The sequence below is a fragment of the Aethina tumida genome, chromosome 6 (assembly GCF_024364675.1).
Source record: "Aethina tumida isolate Nest 87 chromosome 6, icAetTumi1.1, whole genome shotgun sequence".
Classification (NCBI taxonomy): Eukaryota; Metazoa; Arthropoda; class Insecta; order Coleoptera; family Nitidulidae; genus Aethina; species Aethina tumida.
The window spans coordinates 9,233,516-9,250,523 of NC_065440.1; the positions used below are offsets into that span (position 1 = coordinate 9,233,516).

General features: G+C 33.1%; 1 protein-coding gene and 1 long non-coding RNA gene across 4 annotated transcripts; both read left to right on the forward strand.

Annotated features, from left to right (window-relative positions):
* Positions 1–7,240: 7,240 nt before the first annotated feature.
* Positions 7,241–7,689, forward strand: LOC109608239 (histone H2B-like). Its single transcript, XM_020024652.2, has one exon. It carries the CDS (start codon positions 7,279–7,281, stop codon positions 7,672–7,674), a length of 396 nt encoding a protein of 131 aa, XP_019880211.2. The 5' UTR covers positions 7,241–7,278; the 3' UTR covers positions 7,675–7,689.
* A 6,283-nt stretch (positions 7,690–13,972) lies between these two features.
* Positions 13,973–16,525, forward strand: LOC126265875 (uncharacterized). 3 transcript variants are annotated; one of them, XR_007548354.1, is made up of 5 exons: positions 13,973–14,369; positions 14,431–14,640; positions 15,339–15,495; positions 15,789–15,904; positions 16,402–16,525. It is a non-coding gene; the product is annotated as an uncharacterized LOC126265875 (long non-coding RNA). The 3 variants fall into 3 exon arrangements; XR_007548352.1 differs by having other exon boundaries at positions 15,789–16,345; positions 16,402–16,453; XR_007548353.1 differs by having other exon boundaries at positions 14,431–14,636; positions 15,789–16,345; positions 16,402–16,453.
* Positions 16,526–17,008: the final 483 nt, after the last annotated feature.

Below are 17,008 nucleotides of genomic sequence, written 5' to 3' on the forward strand. Positions count from 1 at the left end.
TAGACACTACGGACGATCTAGAGAAAGCGGCAAGAGACCTACAAAACTCATGCAGCACAGCCTGCCGAATGCACATCAAAAGAAAACTGACACCAATAAACACCAACCTGTGGTGGGACGAACGCATAAAGAAAACAAAGAAAGGAGTAAACAGGTTAAAAAGAATCCATCTGAACAACAGAGACAATCCATATATTCGCAATCTGTACGTAATAGAAAGGAATAAGTATAAAAAAATGATTAAAGCAGCAAAACTGAACACACTACAGCAAAATATACAGAATATAGCCGACAATGAACCATGGTACAAGTTACTAAAACTGCTCAGGACCAACAACAAGATTGCAGGAAATACCAATATAACGGTAAATGGACAGACATTGACAAACGACAGGGACATTCATAGACACTTAATAAACAGACAGATGACGTCGCCAAAGACACACAACAAATGACGAGAATACGACAAACTCCGATAACATTCAGAGACGGCATAGAGGCGGACATAACAGCTAACGAGATCACCGGTCAGATCAAGCAGATGAGAAAGGGAAAGGCCACATCATACGATAGGATCCCTAACGAAGCACTGCCACACATTCGAGATTGCCCGGGAGTTATTGGTAAAAATCTACAACAGATGCGTACAAATGGACAAATTCCCAGGCGTGTAGAAAGCGGCCAGGCTGATATTCATCCCAAAAAAGGATGGATCGCAGAGGCCTATCTGCGTTCTTCCCACCCTGGGGAAACTGCTTGATCGGATCTTGGCCAAAAGACTGCAGTACCATCTCGAATCGGACGGACAACTAAGTACCAATGCCTTCAATAATACATGGCACCCGTACATCAAGGTCATGCTGCAAAAGTCCGGTGTGAACAAACAACTAGCTAACATCTGCTGCGATTTTCTAAAAGACAGAAATGTGACGACAGGACAAGTACATACCCAAAGAGGGTGCCCACAGGGGTCCAGCCTGGGTCCCATTTTGTGGATAATGCAGATGGAGGGCTGGTTCAAAGCTATCGCAGGCCAGAATGAAACTTGGAAAGACGACGAACTTGACAGGACTAGACTACCATGGGACAGAAGACACACTGGAAGACCTGACATATGCACAAGCCTTCGCGTACGACCAGCTATTAATCATTCCGGGCAGGTCAGCAAAGGAAATAGAGAGAAAGTGGCAGATAGTCTGGGAAGCCTGCAAAAATTGGGAGGTGGACAGCGCGTCCATTTACAACGAGACGAAAACAACGGCAATGCTGATAGACAGACAGGGACAAATTAGACCACCGACAGTAAAAATAGAAGACAACAGAATTGCCATGTCAGATAACATAAAATATTTAGGGGTGACGATAGACAAGAGACTAACATTCAAGACACACATACACGACATAAAAGTACGGGCGACGTCATCAACGAACTCGATTCTTGGACAAATAACACGACAGACAGACAAGACATAGACTACGACACGACACATCTGACAAGCCACAAAACAAGGAAAAAGCTGCTCCATGACGACATCATTACATCCTGGCAAAATAATTGGGACAGGGACACCGAAGGGCGAATCTTATACGGCAACTGTCAACGGGTGGGAACGGACAGTATACGTCTCACATTCAAGGCTACACAGTTTGTCACCGGACACGGGAACAACAGACAGTACATTACCAGATTTGTTAGACCGGAGGAATCGCCACTTTGCCCGTGTGGAAGCGGTCAGCCAGAGGACGTCAACCACATCAGACACATGCACAAATACGAGAAGGCAGACAGCCAGACGAAATATATTGGGTAAATACGGAAACGTTAATATCAAATTGAGGAACGACAACAACACAACTAACAGGAGAGACATAAGTAAGGCAATCGAATGGACAGAATAAGTCATGGATGAGGAATACACAGACAGCAACGACTAGAGTCAACACAACGCTAATTTTTGGAGTGCGGAGATGGGATGGGTTCCCTTGACAGGGTTTCGTTAGATAAGAGGAGTTAAATCAAACAAAATTTACGAAAGATCATCTAAAACCGCAAGGTGCAGATCGGCTGCAATATTCACTGAGCCAAACATAAGCAAATGTATTTTGAGAGACTCTTCCATTGTGACCGCCGAGTAGTACGGACGTGCTGTCGCGGAGCTCTGCAGGTTGTAACTGAAAAATTTTTGGCCCGCTCCGACGGCTAAAAAACTAAAAAAAACTAAAATACATTTATTTAAACATTACTAATTTAAAAACAATGCATTCTACACAATTTATTATATATGTATATAAAATAAAATGAGATTGGCCGGCGGGGACGCCGAGAACACGTATGTCGATGGTCGGACTGTGCTAAGTTGCGTCAGAATGTTTCATAAGTCAGATGAAGCCAACCTTGCAGGCAGGCGTTTCTAGAAGGCCTTCTGTTTATAATTGTCATTAAAGTATCTTTTGTATATTGTGTTTTTAGTTTTTGAGGCTCAACAGCATATTGGGGCTGTGGGTATGGGAAAAGGAAATGAAAAAACAAATTTACGATCTCTGCCTTTTGATTTATATGATGATGTTGTGGTGTGTATCACAAATTGTTCGTTTTGGGTATTTGATTTTGAGATTAAGGGGTAGAAAGGTTATCGTGGCTCATAAAATAAAGGAAGGGTTTCGTATTTCAACTTGTGTTTGTCAGATTTATGGTTGTTTTGTATAATTTGATGTCAGTTATGTGTTCGTCTATCATTTTCAGCCCTGTGTCATTATGCAGTTTTTCAACTCTGTCGTACCTTGTGGCGTTTTTAACATGTCTTAAAATTTTGTTTTGAATTCGTTGAAGAACTAACATATTTGTTTTGGTTATGGAGCACCACGCCGGGCAACCGTATGTTATTATTGGTAGGAATAGTGATTTGTAAAGGATCAACTTGTTCTCAACACTGAGGACAATGCTCTTGTTGATTAAGGGGTAGGCTGCCCTCATCGCGGTAAAAACTTTTGACTTTAATTTACTGATGTGCTGTTTGAAGGACAGCCTTTTGTCCAGAATTATTCTCAGGTAGTTGACGCAGTTCTTTTCCACGATGCTGACTCCTCCTATGACAGGTGGCTGCCGTATTCTGTTGTTTGTAAACTTTTTCGTGAAATTGATGAGCTCCGTTTTTTGGGAATTAATTTTTATTTTCCACCTGTCATAGTATTTGGTGGGGTTCGGCATGTGGTACTTGATTTACGCTGTCGCCACTTGGGAACTGAAGCTGTATGAGTAGATAGCAGTGCCGTCAGCATAGAGAGCAAGCTGTGTTTGGTGGCGTTTGTGAGTGTCAGAAATGTACAGGATGTAAATTTTGGGAGCGAGAACCGTGCCTTGTGGAACGCCAGCAACGATATGTTGCGGTTGGGAGAGAGAATTGTCCCGTTTGACGCGGAAGGAGCGCCCTCTCAGATAAGAGTTGAGGAGGCGCACCATGTACTCCCGGAACTGTAGGATTCGCAGTTTGTGCACCACACCATCGAGCCAAACGGTGTCGAACGCTTTCTCCATGACCAAAAGCAGTATAACCGTGTTACGGTTATACTGCTTCCTTGACAGATGCCATGATTCTGGCCGTCTGTAGTGTGGTGCTGTGTTTCTGGCGGAATCCGAATTGCTCCGGTGGGGTTATGGAAACTTGGACATGGTGTTTAGGAGGCTGATGGGTCGATAGGAATTTGGGTTCTTTAGGTCTTTACCGGGTTTGTTTATGGGTATGACTATTGCGGATTTCTATTGGGTGGGGAGGTGCTGGAGATTGAGGATGGAATTGATGATGTACATCAGTTACATGATGAATTTGCGGGGAAGATTCTTTAAAAGGATATTGTCAATTTTGTTGGGGCCGGGGGCTTTGTTTAGGGGTAGTGTTTTGATTATTGATATCAGTTCTCGTGGGGTTGTGATTATTTTGGAAAGGATTTGCGGGATTACGATGCGGTCACTCGATGTGATCTCTTCGGCGACTGTCTGGGTCACTGTCTGTTCAGGAGACAAATTATCGATGTCTGTGCGGTGTACAGAAGCGAAGTAGGCGGCAAACGCCTCCCCCTTCTCGCTGTTTGTGGCCTACTCAGTTTTGTTATAGTATAATGTAGGATAATCTGTTTTTTTACTTTTAAGGCGCCATAAAAAGTTCCAGAGGGAATTATCCCTGATGTTAAGGTTTCTAAGTTTTTCCGCCCAAACTTCGCTTCTATTTCTTGGGTCGTCTGGCATTTTAAGGTGAGATATGTATTTCTGTCCTCCATTCGTCTGAACCTGTTCCACTTTTTCTTATATTTATTTTTAATTTTGATTCTCGACTCCATTTGCATTCAGATGTCGATGAGATTATCTAGTTGTCCTGCAGCAAGACTGTTCGTTAGTGGGTTGTATATTGATGTTATGTGAATGTTGTTCTGCAATTTGACAGTTAAATTTTGCCCTGGGCAATTGATGCTGTTTAACCTGGTGTGTGAAATGCATTTTTTAATCAATATTGCAACCCCACCAATTCTTTATCTTGCTGTCTCTGTTGCGTCAAGTTGATGAACAACATAGTTCTTGACAACAAGCGTGTCAACATCTATGAGTCTTGCCTCCTGAATTAATAAAATATCAACGCCATGTTTATGAAGTAAATGAATTAGTTTGGACAGTCTACTTATTATGGATCCACAGTTCCAACTGATGATGTTTAATTTTCCCTAGGATCCACAATCCATAGTTGTCTAGGGAAGTTTCGCAGAAGTTCATGAAAATCATGAACTTCTGTGAAGGGGATTGGTTTTTGTCCTGCATGCTGTTGAGGTCTTTTAGTGCTTGCAGGAGGCCTCCCAGTTTCACCTTAGTGCGCAGCTGGTCCATCTCTGAAACAATCTGTGTAAATTCATTTATTTCATTGTTATTAGACAACTTAGCCGTTCGGTGTTCGTCAGCACCTCCTTGGGTGGGTTTAAGTGCTGGGAATTCCGGGATATCTAGTGTCCTCGACTGGTTGATGCGTGTGGCGCTGAGATTGGTTTTGTAAGCCGTTCCGTCAGTTGACATATCAACAGTTCTAATTTTAATTAAACACCTAAATTAGCCACAACACTATCCCCGTTACAAACACAATCACCACAACTAACTATTTACCCAACTAAATACTAAATCGATTGGTAGTGTTTAAATTATTCATTAGATGTCGCCTTTATAGTTTTCGGTATTTGACATTTGACAAAATTGGCGGGAATAGTTTCAAATTCAATTTAATTGGTATATTATAGGGTGAATTGTGAAAAATAATACAAGCTATGGAATTAAAACATTTTTATTACAAATTATTTATTGTACATTATAAAAAATACATCAGTTTTCTGTATACTACATATTATATATAACAAAAAATAAATAAATAAATACAAATTCAACACAATAAATTTCTTCAACAACAATAACAAAGAACATACAAATAAATAATTCGAATTAGAATTCAAATTAGACAATAAACTTCCAAAAAGATTAAAATTAAGATCTCTGGAAGTGGAAGGAATAGATTGACTAGAATTCAAATTAGACAATCAATTTTCAAAAACATTAAAATTAAATTCTCTGGAAGTGGAAGGAATATCAGAATGAAAAAGTAATGGTGGCAAAGGAACTGTTTTAGGTTTAAGGCAACGGATTTTTCTTGTTATAGAGAAATCTGATGGAGAGAAATAGTCTTCACAGACATGACATGTTTTGATAGAAGGATTAATATTACAAATTGACAAATTGAACGCCACACTAAGACTAAGGAGGAATATCAGCACAGAGTAGGAAAAAGGGGGGCCCATTGAGATCATTAGGCAGAGGCTAAAATCTCCAAGGGCGTCATGATGTAAATCATGGAGCAATTCAGCGAGGTGAGGGCGCAGGCCGGTCTGTTTCGAAGTGTTCCGAAGTGTGAGAGAGCGGAGGGACAGTTGGAGGAGTCCCGAAGTAACGTAGAGTTGTGCATGCGGGACTCTTCCGTTGTGACTTCATGGTTAAAAGATTAAAGAAAAAACGCAGGCAAAATACCTGAGAATAACTCTCGACAATTTGGAAAACAGAAAAATTGAAGTCTATTAGCACAGCAGCGAAAAACATGTATCCCCCTAATAAATAGAAAAGCTGAGTTAAATTTATTACGACAAATACTACGTGAACCAAGATATACTTTCCTGGGCCATATCCACAAACAGGTAAACATAAAAACGATCGAGGATCAAATAAAACACAAAAACATAAAATTCAGAGGACTTTTATCGTTCAGCCCGGGTTCTTATTTGGGCTATAATATTAATTTTATGTTCTTGGAGAAAGTATCGAAGTTCTTGTGATTTTCCTTTAATGCCATTTGCATCCATGATGCTAAGGTTAATGTTTTTTTTTTGTAAACTTATTGTTGGGTTTGTTATTCATTATAATTAAAGAAATATTTCAATTATTTCTAATTTTGAAGCATTTATTGCTTTTAACGCTTTTAATTCGTTGCTTAGTTCTTGGAAGTCTGCCGTTGAAGTTGAATATTTTTCTGTTGTTTTTGGAGTTTCCGGGTATCCTTGGTTGCTTGTGTGTCTGCTTTTGTGTTTTTTTTTTCGTTGCCAGGTTGCCTAGTTCATAGTTGGTGTAGTTTTTTGGTATTTATTTTCCTGTTTAAGTTGCAGCATGTTGGTTTTACTCCTTCTGGGTTGTTGCAATCCATTGCCAGATGATTTCTCGTGCACTTCACGCATCTTGGCGGGTTGTTACAGTTTCTTGATCCGTGTCCATAGTTTTGACACATCGGGTATTTTCTGGGATTAACATATCATTGCCAGGTAATCAGGGCATTGTTTATGTGATTTATGATTTTATATTTTTAATGTTTTCAGTCCCGGTTCGGTTTAGTTTCTTCTTTAGGCTTTCCTTGTCTTTCTCCAGTTTCTTGATTTTTTCCTCCAGTTCATTGATTTTTTCTATCAAAGTATACACTAACTCCTGTTCTGTATGTGTTTTTAGGTATTGGTCAATGAGGCTATCGTCTCCACCTCATCTTCATTGTCGGGTTTACCCTCTGTGTGGTTCATATTTGGGATTTTTTTGGTCTCGGAATTTATTCTGGAGCACGAATTTACTCTTTGTTCTCCGTTCATCGAGATTTTCCCTCTGAAGAGTTGGGGCAAGTATCTGAACCCAAGACCTTAGACCAAATCTAGTCTAGCAATTTAAAGACACATTAGCAACGTTATTTCAGGCTAAGTCATCGTCCGGTGTACGTCGTCATGCCATCCAAAACTAGCGGTAAAGCCGCCAAAATGGCCGGAAAGACTCAAAAGAACATCTCCAAAAGCGACAAGAAAAAGAAGCGCAGGAGGAAGGAAAGTTACGCAATCTACATTTACAAAGTGTTGAAGCAGGTCCATCCCGACACCGGTATTTCGAGTAAGGCCATGAGCATCATGAACAGCTTCGTAATCAACATTTTTGAAAGAATTGCCGCCGAAGCGTCAAGATTGGCTCACTACAGGAGGTCGACGATTACCAGCAGAGAAATTCAAACCGCCGTCAGATTGCTTCTGCCCAGTGAATTGGCCAAGCACGCCGTCAGCGAAGGAACGAAGGCGGTTACCAAATACACCAGCTCGAGCAAAAAACATATTTTTTTCTTCAAAACATAACGGTTCTTTTCAGAACCCCAACAGAATTTTAATCAATAACTTTCTTATGTTAAATAAAATAATAAATAAGCAATTTTATATATTTGGATTAAATTTATGACAACGCTTAAGATTAAAGAATTAAATATATAATAAGACACAAAAAAACTGACATACTTGACTTCGTTTCTAAAGTAATTCGAATAGAAATTTAACTTGACGTTTATAAATATAATGAATAGATCGTCGTCAATATGTATGTGTAACTAACATAAACAACAACTTACGTTTTAGATTCGATTGGATTAAACAAGTATCACACACCAACCGGTCAAATAAATAAAAAACCGTTGTGCACGTGAAATTGATTTTTTCATATTTTAATTAAACTTAATAAACCAAATAGATAAATAAACAATTTCGTCGATCAGAATATGGTGTATCGTTTCATTGTACGTGTCATAATATTAAACGATTCTATCGATAAAATTTCACGATAACCTCGAAGAAAGGATCCTGTGCACACATGTACAGTGACTAAAGAACAACTTTCATAGGTGTTTGAAATTTGCATAAGAAACATGACGACCAAGTGACAACCATGGGCACTCAATGGCACTTTATTCCATACCCGCTCCTCATTTTGGAGGATTGTGGGAAGCTGGCGTCATATAGATTAAGGGCGAGACTACTCTTATTTGTGAAGAGTTGTCTACACCTACTGCCTAGGTTGAAGCATATCTCGACCACTTTGCCCACAATCAGAGAATTTAAATGATTTCCACACACTTACACTAGGACATTTTTTGATTGGAAAGGAGATCCTGTCATACCCGTGGATGATTGGAATGATTACACAATCTTCAACAGAGGTTTAAGTGGTCACAAAAGAATGAAAATATCATAGTTGACACATTTGTAGTTCTAAAAGAAGATAATCTCAACCCTAGTAGATGGCGAGGACTGTTGAAGTACACCCATGCAAGGACAGATTAACTCAAGTGGTCACATTTAAGTTGCTAAATGAAAAAACAACACGTTCGATCCACAAACTGATTGCGATCTCAAGTGATCTATCAAAGAAAAATCTGACCGTATTAGACATAAGAGTACACTTAAGATGTTGTCAATTTCAACGACCCAATTAGAATCTGATAAGAACACTATAAGAAATTAACAACTTGACATATAAACCTTCAGTTAACACCATTGTAAAGTACGATTTTATACATCGTCCTAATAAACAAAACCTATATGCACACCCAATAAAATTATAAGTTTTCTATCCTAAATTATGATTATCAATAATTGGAAACCAGAATAACGTTCTATATAGTGTTCTTTTGTCAATTTATCCTCTCCAGCAATTACAATAGTAAATTACATATACACAACTAACCAAGTCATTATTTAAAAATGACAAGTAACCAAATTTATTTGCAATAAATTAAGTTACTATTCAGTTTTAATTTTTTCCCATTGAATAATAAACATTCTTCAGTTAACTAAAATTTAACCACAGATGGAGGCAATTGAAAGAATACTTGGATGTCCCATCACATATCATAATACCTAGAACAAAATTTAATAATAAATTAACAAATACTGAAATAATTATTATAATAGTTATCATAACATGAATAGAAAGTATTATTCAATATTTCACAAATAGTTATCAGAGAGGTTTTAAAACCTCCTTATTGAATATATTTGTTCAGCAACAACACTCTGTGATCTTTTTCATTTCATTTTTAACAATGTGAGAAACAGTAATGTTCATCATTAAAGGTACCGAAATACGTTTGAAACGTTTTATATTTTGATTGGTTTTATTTTATTTGTTTTTGATGTAGGCGAAAATAAGTTACATATTAGGATTGAAATTTGACAAATTCTTTCATATATGTTTTATATTATTGTATATAAATTAATTCTTGATACTCATGAGAAACTGAGAAACGTAAATTTGCCATTAACTAGATGATTGGTGGTTTAATGTGTCCCATTTGCTCCAATTAAAAGTAATTGACACTTTCTATAAATAATAAATTTAAATATTAACATTTTAAACATAAATAACAAAATTAAAACAAATATGGCAAAGAAAATGACAAATGTATCATTCTACAATAGATAAATTACAGTATTATGTTGTTGAAGATTCAATTATGACAGGCACGTTAATATCCACTGATGAAATATTCAAATCTTTAAGCAATGTTATTCAGTGGGTCAAAGAAAACTCGAATTAAGTAAAATATTCTGGGATAGTTATTCATAACCTGAGAGCTAAGTTGGTTCAAAAAATATACAATAAACAAAGAAAGCAAACTAAATTAACAATTTTTTTTAATTCTAGTAACTAATTTTATTATATTTATTTTATTTTTTATTATAAATGTACTATGAATTTTTTAAAAAGTTAAACTATTAATGTATTAAAAACACTTTAAATACCAATGTTGTGTATTTTTTTTGCATTCTAAATAGTGAACGACCGCGGTGGAGTGACAGAATCGTTCCTCAATTAGTTCACTATATCGAGACTGAACTATATATTCAATATTTTAGAATTCAAACTTGGTTGTAGAATCTGTAATTAAACGTTTCCCTTTTATTTAATTTGTAATTTAAAAACCACAAAATAATCATTATTTCGCAAAATAACAGTAATATTAACTAATATTGCTCTTGCATAATGTCACTTTTGGAGTTCAATCAAATCAAATATGATAAGACTTAAACAATAAAAATAACCTAATATGTTATTAACATAATTCATTTTTAATTGCATATTAACTCAGTTAAAAATAAATGTACACTAACCTTAGTTTGAGTAGAAATGTACATAAAACATATTGAAGCAAAAGATAATCGCAAACAACTGCTTTGTTGGTAGGACTCCTCGCTACAATACAACATATTCATTTAGTTCTTTATGAATTAATAAGATATTTTTTTTCATGGTAAACATGACGAATGTTGAGCCAAATAAACAGCATTTGTGGTCTGTGCTATTTTTTTTGTTTAATCAAAGAGAAAGGCATAGGAAAGTGATTAAATTCTTATCGAGACTTACGGCAATCGTGCTGTAACCATTAAGTGGCGATTTCAATGTTATTGTCAAAAAATACGAAAATCGACCAAAGAAGTTTCAAAATGAATTACAAGTATTATTGGACAAATATGATATACAAATACAACAAATGATGGTGGAGGAGTTGAATGTTACTCGGTAAACCATTTCACACAAACTGAAGGAATAACGAAAAACTACGTGACATGATGCTTTTACGCCATAACGAAAAGATATCACAATAAAAAATTAATATATTTTGAAATTTTCAAAGGTAAAAAATAATGGGTAATGGGTAACGCCATCAACATTGAGTGCGAGATCGGATAGGTTTGGGTAGATGAAGATGTAATATGTGCGGTGGAATCCGAAAGTACTAGTGAAGTACGTCCGTTTCCGACAACAAATGATATTTGGAGTTCAATGGAAGATGAAGTTCTTGTTTGAAATGGTACCCATAAATTTCTTGAGAGATGAGCTAAATATATAGAAAAAGAGCGCCGATACTTTGATTAAAATCCAATCTTGTCATTGTTCTCTAGTCCCAATTCAACGTATGTGCCCAAATACATTTTCAATGTTGCAATTTAATTTTCCAGGATGTATGGTGACATTTGAAATATCTAGAGTTGTCCCACATATCTGCAATTTTGTCAATAATTGATGATGTCTTTAATAAGTAAACATAATTATTGATGGATTGATATCTTTTCAATTCGTACAAATGCTACATGTGTGCAAACAATATGTTTTGTGATTTCTAGGAAATTATATTTTTCAGAAAAAAACAAGAATATATACATTATAATGTTGTACTTACAATTAAGTTTTACTATTTATCTTTTTTCTATAAATGTTTAACCCTTCAACATTTTGAAGATATCCTTCTTACTTTGAGTGTTAATAACTTAAGCTGATGTATCTATCATATCAATGTATTTTTTACTTTTTGAAGCAATTACTAAAAGGAAACTTATAAACTAATTACATATGATATCTACTTGAAAACTAACTGAGGTATAAAAACACAAAGCTGCAAGTAGCTACAATTTTCAAATTATATATTAACAAATGAAGCATAAAATTATATTTACCTTACACAGGTAAACCTTTGGTGTTGAGCTAAGGATTTATAAATAGATGGAATATTTCAACAATATATGAAAGATATCTATTAGTACCCCACACAACTTAATAAATTCTACCTCACTTAATTATATGATACATTGTATAGTATAAATTAAATTTTATTCGTTAAGGTTTGACAATCTTAATTGAAAACACAATCAAATCATTTGTTTTATTAATACCTAATAAAATTATTTTATATCAAAAATTTTTTATTGCTACTGACGTAACATGGTCATAATAGATCAAAAAAATATATAATATCAACAAAACATTCAACTTGAACTCACGACAAATTAACCTAAATTTAAAATTTATATATTCCTAATTGATGTAAATAAATATAATAATGTCTTTAAAACACTCAAGGTAACAATATATATCAACAAATCCACATAATCCGAACTCACGCAAAATGTGACAAATCTCACTCACTCAACACCAACCGTGTATAAAGTCACCGGTTTTGGGTGAGATATCTCACCTGTAATACAAGTCACCGGCATTGTAAAAGGCGTTTGGACACCCCTACAAGAATAACGTCATTCGAACCGAATAAAATATCTCATAGATTTTCGTAGAAGTTCTCCTGGACTTTTTTTATTACCAAGTAATAACTTATTAATACAATGATTCAATTATTTTTATTATTTTGGACTTTATAGTGGAGAAAATATTGTAAACAAAGACGAAATGCGCTGTTGCCACATTGATGTCATAAGTGAGTTAACTCACCGGGTGAGATATCTCACTCGGGTTCGTGGTAGACCCCCTGATGACACAAAATGAGATTATATTTCAATATTGTTTTGTGCAAACCCCTTTGAATATTCTATATATGGATATATTCAATTAAATCACATGAATAACAAGCTAAATGAATATACACTGACTTTGACTTAAATATTGATAATCTCAGCTGCATAGATGTAAAGGTGTACATCAATTTAGTTTTTCAGTTATTGATATCTAAAATATAAAAAGGAAAAATAAAACATTATTTAAAGCATTCCATTTTTAACATTATTTGTATTTATTTATATATTTCACATAGCATATATTAAAAAGAACAGTGTAAATTAAGCAAATTAAATATAAGCTAAATGAAACTACTACTACTAAAGAACTACTCATGATAATTTTACATTCATTGTTGAATTGGAATGTAACTATTGTCTACTGATTAAAAACAAATGAATCATATAAATAAAATAAAAAGAAAAAATCAAGTAGCCACAGATACAGGTTTCCTTTCGAAACAATATTAACATAAGATAGCAAAAGTGAAGATTAATTGTTTTTTGAATATTAAAATATTTTCATTAATATTTTAAAGCAAAATATCAATACATAAGTCACTTGTGTGGCAAGATAAAGACACATACCTTCCACATTTATTTGAAGAATGGTAAACATGATTAAATGGCTTGCTCCACAGACAACTTTAATGTAAACCATCAGTTTACTATTTCAGTTGTCATCACCTAAAACATAAAGTTAAAAACATAACTTGAACAAATCTATTAGTAAACAGTAAAAGTAGTAATATAGTTAAAACCATTTTACTTTTTATGTTTGTAATATTTGTAATAAACAGTGCATAATGTAGATTTTTTTCTTGAAAATATATTTTTGATGAACTTACCGAAAAAAAATTCAATTCTTTATAGCTAAAAATAGGTGGATCCTTAAAAAACAATTTCGTTTCAATATTATTATTATTCATAGCTGATATTAAATAATAATAAATAATAATTATTAAAATAAATCTATGAATATCTAAAAATACTAAGTTAAAGCTATAGCACAATCTGTGAATAGTTTAAATAAAATTAATAATATAATTTACAAATAAATTAGTTTTTTACTTACCAATACAATTAAAATAAACCACACAAATCAAACACAACAAAAATTATAAATAAATAAATGAAAAATCAGACGAAAATTAATAAACACGAAAATAAATTAAAGATAAATATAATTCTACCCAAAATAAATGGATTTAAGTAAACACATGTAAGAAATGAAATTTTACAAAATATAAAAATTCACAACGGCAACGTTGAGTCCAATTTCGAGGTTCCAGAATTACCAACTTAATTTTTGCCGGTATAATACAGTTTTATCATAAAACAATACAAAGAGTAATTGCGATATGTCTATCTCTTTAATCTGTTTGTTGCTCTGTGATTTGTTTGTACTTTTGTATCAGTGGTACATAATCTTAAACAACTTTTTCTATGGTCCAGTTTGAAAAAACCGGTAGTAGGTAACACGTGCGTAAGTGTGGTTATATAGGTTATGTTTAAAGCTGACTTATACGGAAAAGAGGTAAACACAAAAGGAAAAGACGAAGGTGAAACTGAAGACGAATGCCAAAACGAAATTCCTGCCCAAGGGAAAGGATGTGACCGATACAAATTTTAAAGTGGAGACGATTCTACTGTCTGAGTTGTCAAAGTCTAAGAACAAAGACATTCTCTCAAGTAAAAAAAGTTTTATTATAAAAGTAAGTATACAAATAACCAAATTAACATTATTAACAATAATATTAATAAAATGTTTTCAAGGACTTGGTTGTTCGATTGAGACACTATAATTACATCGTCTGACACAGTGCATACAAAGAAGAAGCTGACATGCAGAAGCATTTTCATGATAAGATTATTTTAAATCACTTATGTATTTTGATAAAGAAAGTGATGACATTAATTCAAGATAGGTGGAATAGTCTGGAGTTCCAGCTGTAGTAGTTATCGACAAGCTTGTGGAATATGTATGTATGTAGTCCTATTAGAAATTTATATTTCCTTTAAGATATCGTTCTTTAATAATTTTATGTTGAAAAATTTAAAATTTAACACCTGTTAATTGACTGATTTTAATTTAAAATTGTAAAATTCCATAATTAAATTTCAAATTTGGCTAATTTCAAACACTATTTGATGAAATTTGATGATTATTGTTTTTATATTTAATTAATTTTGTTCTATTTTCACTTATTTCCTCTTAGTAAGTTGAACAATTTCACCAATTTAAATTTTTTTTACTGAAATTCAAATTTTATGGTTTGTTCGTAATTCATTACAACATAAAGATATTTTTTTAAGGTTCTTTCAGTGAATTTGACTTAAAATTGTTTTGTTTTATACATTATTCTATGAAATTTGATTTCTGTTTATATAATTAATTGATTTTGTTTCATTTTCACTTTTATTCTTTTGCCATATTGAAAAAATTGAACAATTTAAAGTTTCCTTACTTAATTTCAAATTTTGTGGCACGTTTTAATGAATTTTAATATTCATATTAAGGAAGAAAATAAGGACTCTCAAATTGTTTCTAATAAATTTTTCATGAAAATGTACTTCATCTTGTGAAATTAAGAATTTGCTACAACTTTACACCACAACCAACTATTATTGAACCTCTAAAATAGATTTTTAAAATATATTTTAATTCTTTTCATTATTTATAGGAAGCAAAAATGAAGATGCATCAACAAATCACAGTCACATTCAATATTTCTTAGAAGCAGTTCTATTTATTGAGTGAATCAACCAAGATATTGGAGGATTGATTGACTGATATAAATCATTACACCATTTACTTTTAGTGCAGTCTTCATGATAATTGTAATTCTTGTATAACTTTCTATATTTTGTTTTATTTTTATTTTTTAAAAACAAAACTTCTGTCAATTGAAAATAGATTATATTTTTATCATTGCTTTAGTTTAAATTTATTATTTAGCTTTAGGCAGTTACTGAGAGAAAAACACAATTTTTAAAATTTAAATTTGCTAGACTATTTACTTTAAGAAAAATTTATTAAGTCTTTATTATTGGGCGAGTTCGACCTGTTCTCAAATTTTGACAACCTATTTTAGAAACAATCTGAACAATATAATATATTTTTTAATTTTTAGAAGACTTCAGCTAATGAAATTTGAATCACAATGAACATTGTATGAAGGATTTTCCAGAAGCAATCATTTTATGCAGTTTTGAAATTTATAGAACCAATATCAAATTTAATGTTGGGGTATGTTTACTTATATTTTTTTAAAAGAAAAATTATGTATTTGTCCTCAATAATTAACAATTTCTTTGTAATCAATGGAGTTATATTAATTTAATGAGGAGAATGTTAAAAAATTATGTTAAATTACTTGAAAAAGAAATGAAATTAGGTTTCACAAAATACCTCTGCCTGTGTAGACTTAAAATTTAGTTCACTAATGACAGTGTTTATCCAGTACAATGTTTAATAATAAACAATATAAATGTACACAGGTTGATCCAAGTGATTCATAAGAAGTTTGTAGATAATTAAAGGAAATATCAGCCAGAAGTTTTAGTTGCAACATTATTCTCAATATGTTGCACTTTGCACAATTTGAGACTATGATAATCACCATAATTAAGACAAAAGTATATTAAAGAAAGTGTATTATTAAGAAAGAAGATTTAATTAGAATTTTTGGTACAAACTTATTTTTAATATCAATTTATTCAATCAATCAAATTTTATTGTTTTAGATATTTGGATCATTTTCCGGAAAGGGCTCATCAAGATCGATTTTCTTCAGCTACAAGAGGATTATCATAGATATTTAACATGTTTTAATTTCCATAAAAATGCTAATATCACACGGAATAGTACATCGGATATAGGACAATTTAAAATTATGTAACATACGAAATGGTTCTACAATTGTATACATATTATGTATATGCTAAGATTCATCATTCTGTTGTGTTAATTTTATTATACTTCAGATCAAATTTGTTACCATTGTCAAAAATAAGGTTTATAACCTGCTGCTCCTTGAACATTGGGGTTGTTAATTTGACAATGTTTGTGCTCTCATAACTTATGTCAATGAAATTGTCTATTTATTAATCACCTATGAATCAGTAGTTCTAATATTAATCTTTGAAATTTAAAAATCAGACTTCAACATCGGTAACAAAGACATAATTAACATTAGTCTATTAAAAATTGAAATCAAAAGAAAGTTTTGCTGCAGTTCTTGATGTGCCTGGTGCACTATTAGAAACTGGCAGCTTTGATACTATATCCAAAATAGTAATAGGCCATTTATCTTCTTTATCAGGATAGTAATACAAAAACCCTTTTCTCTTC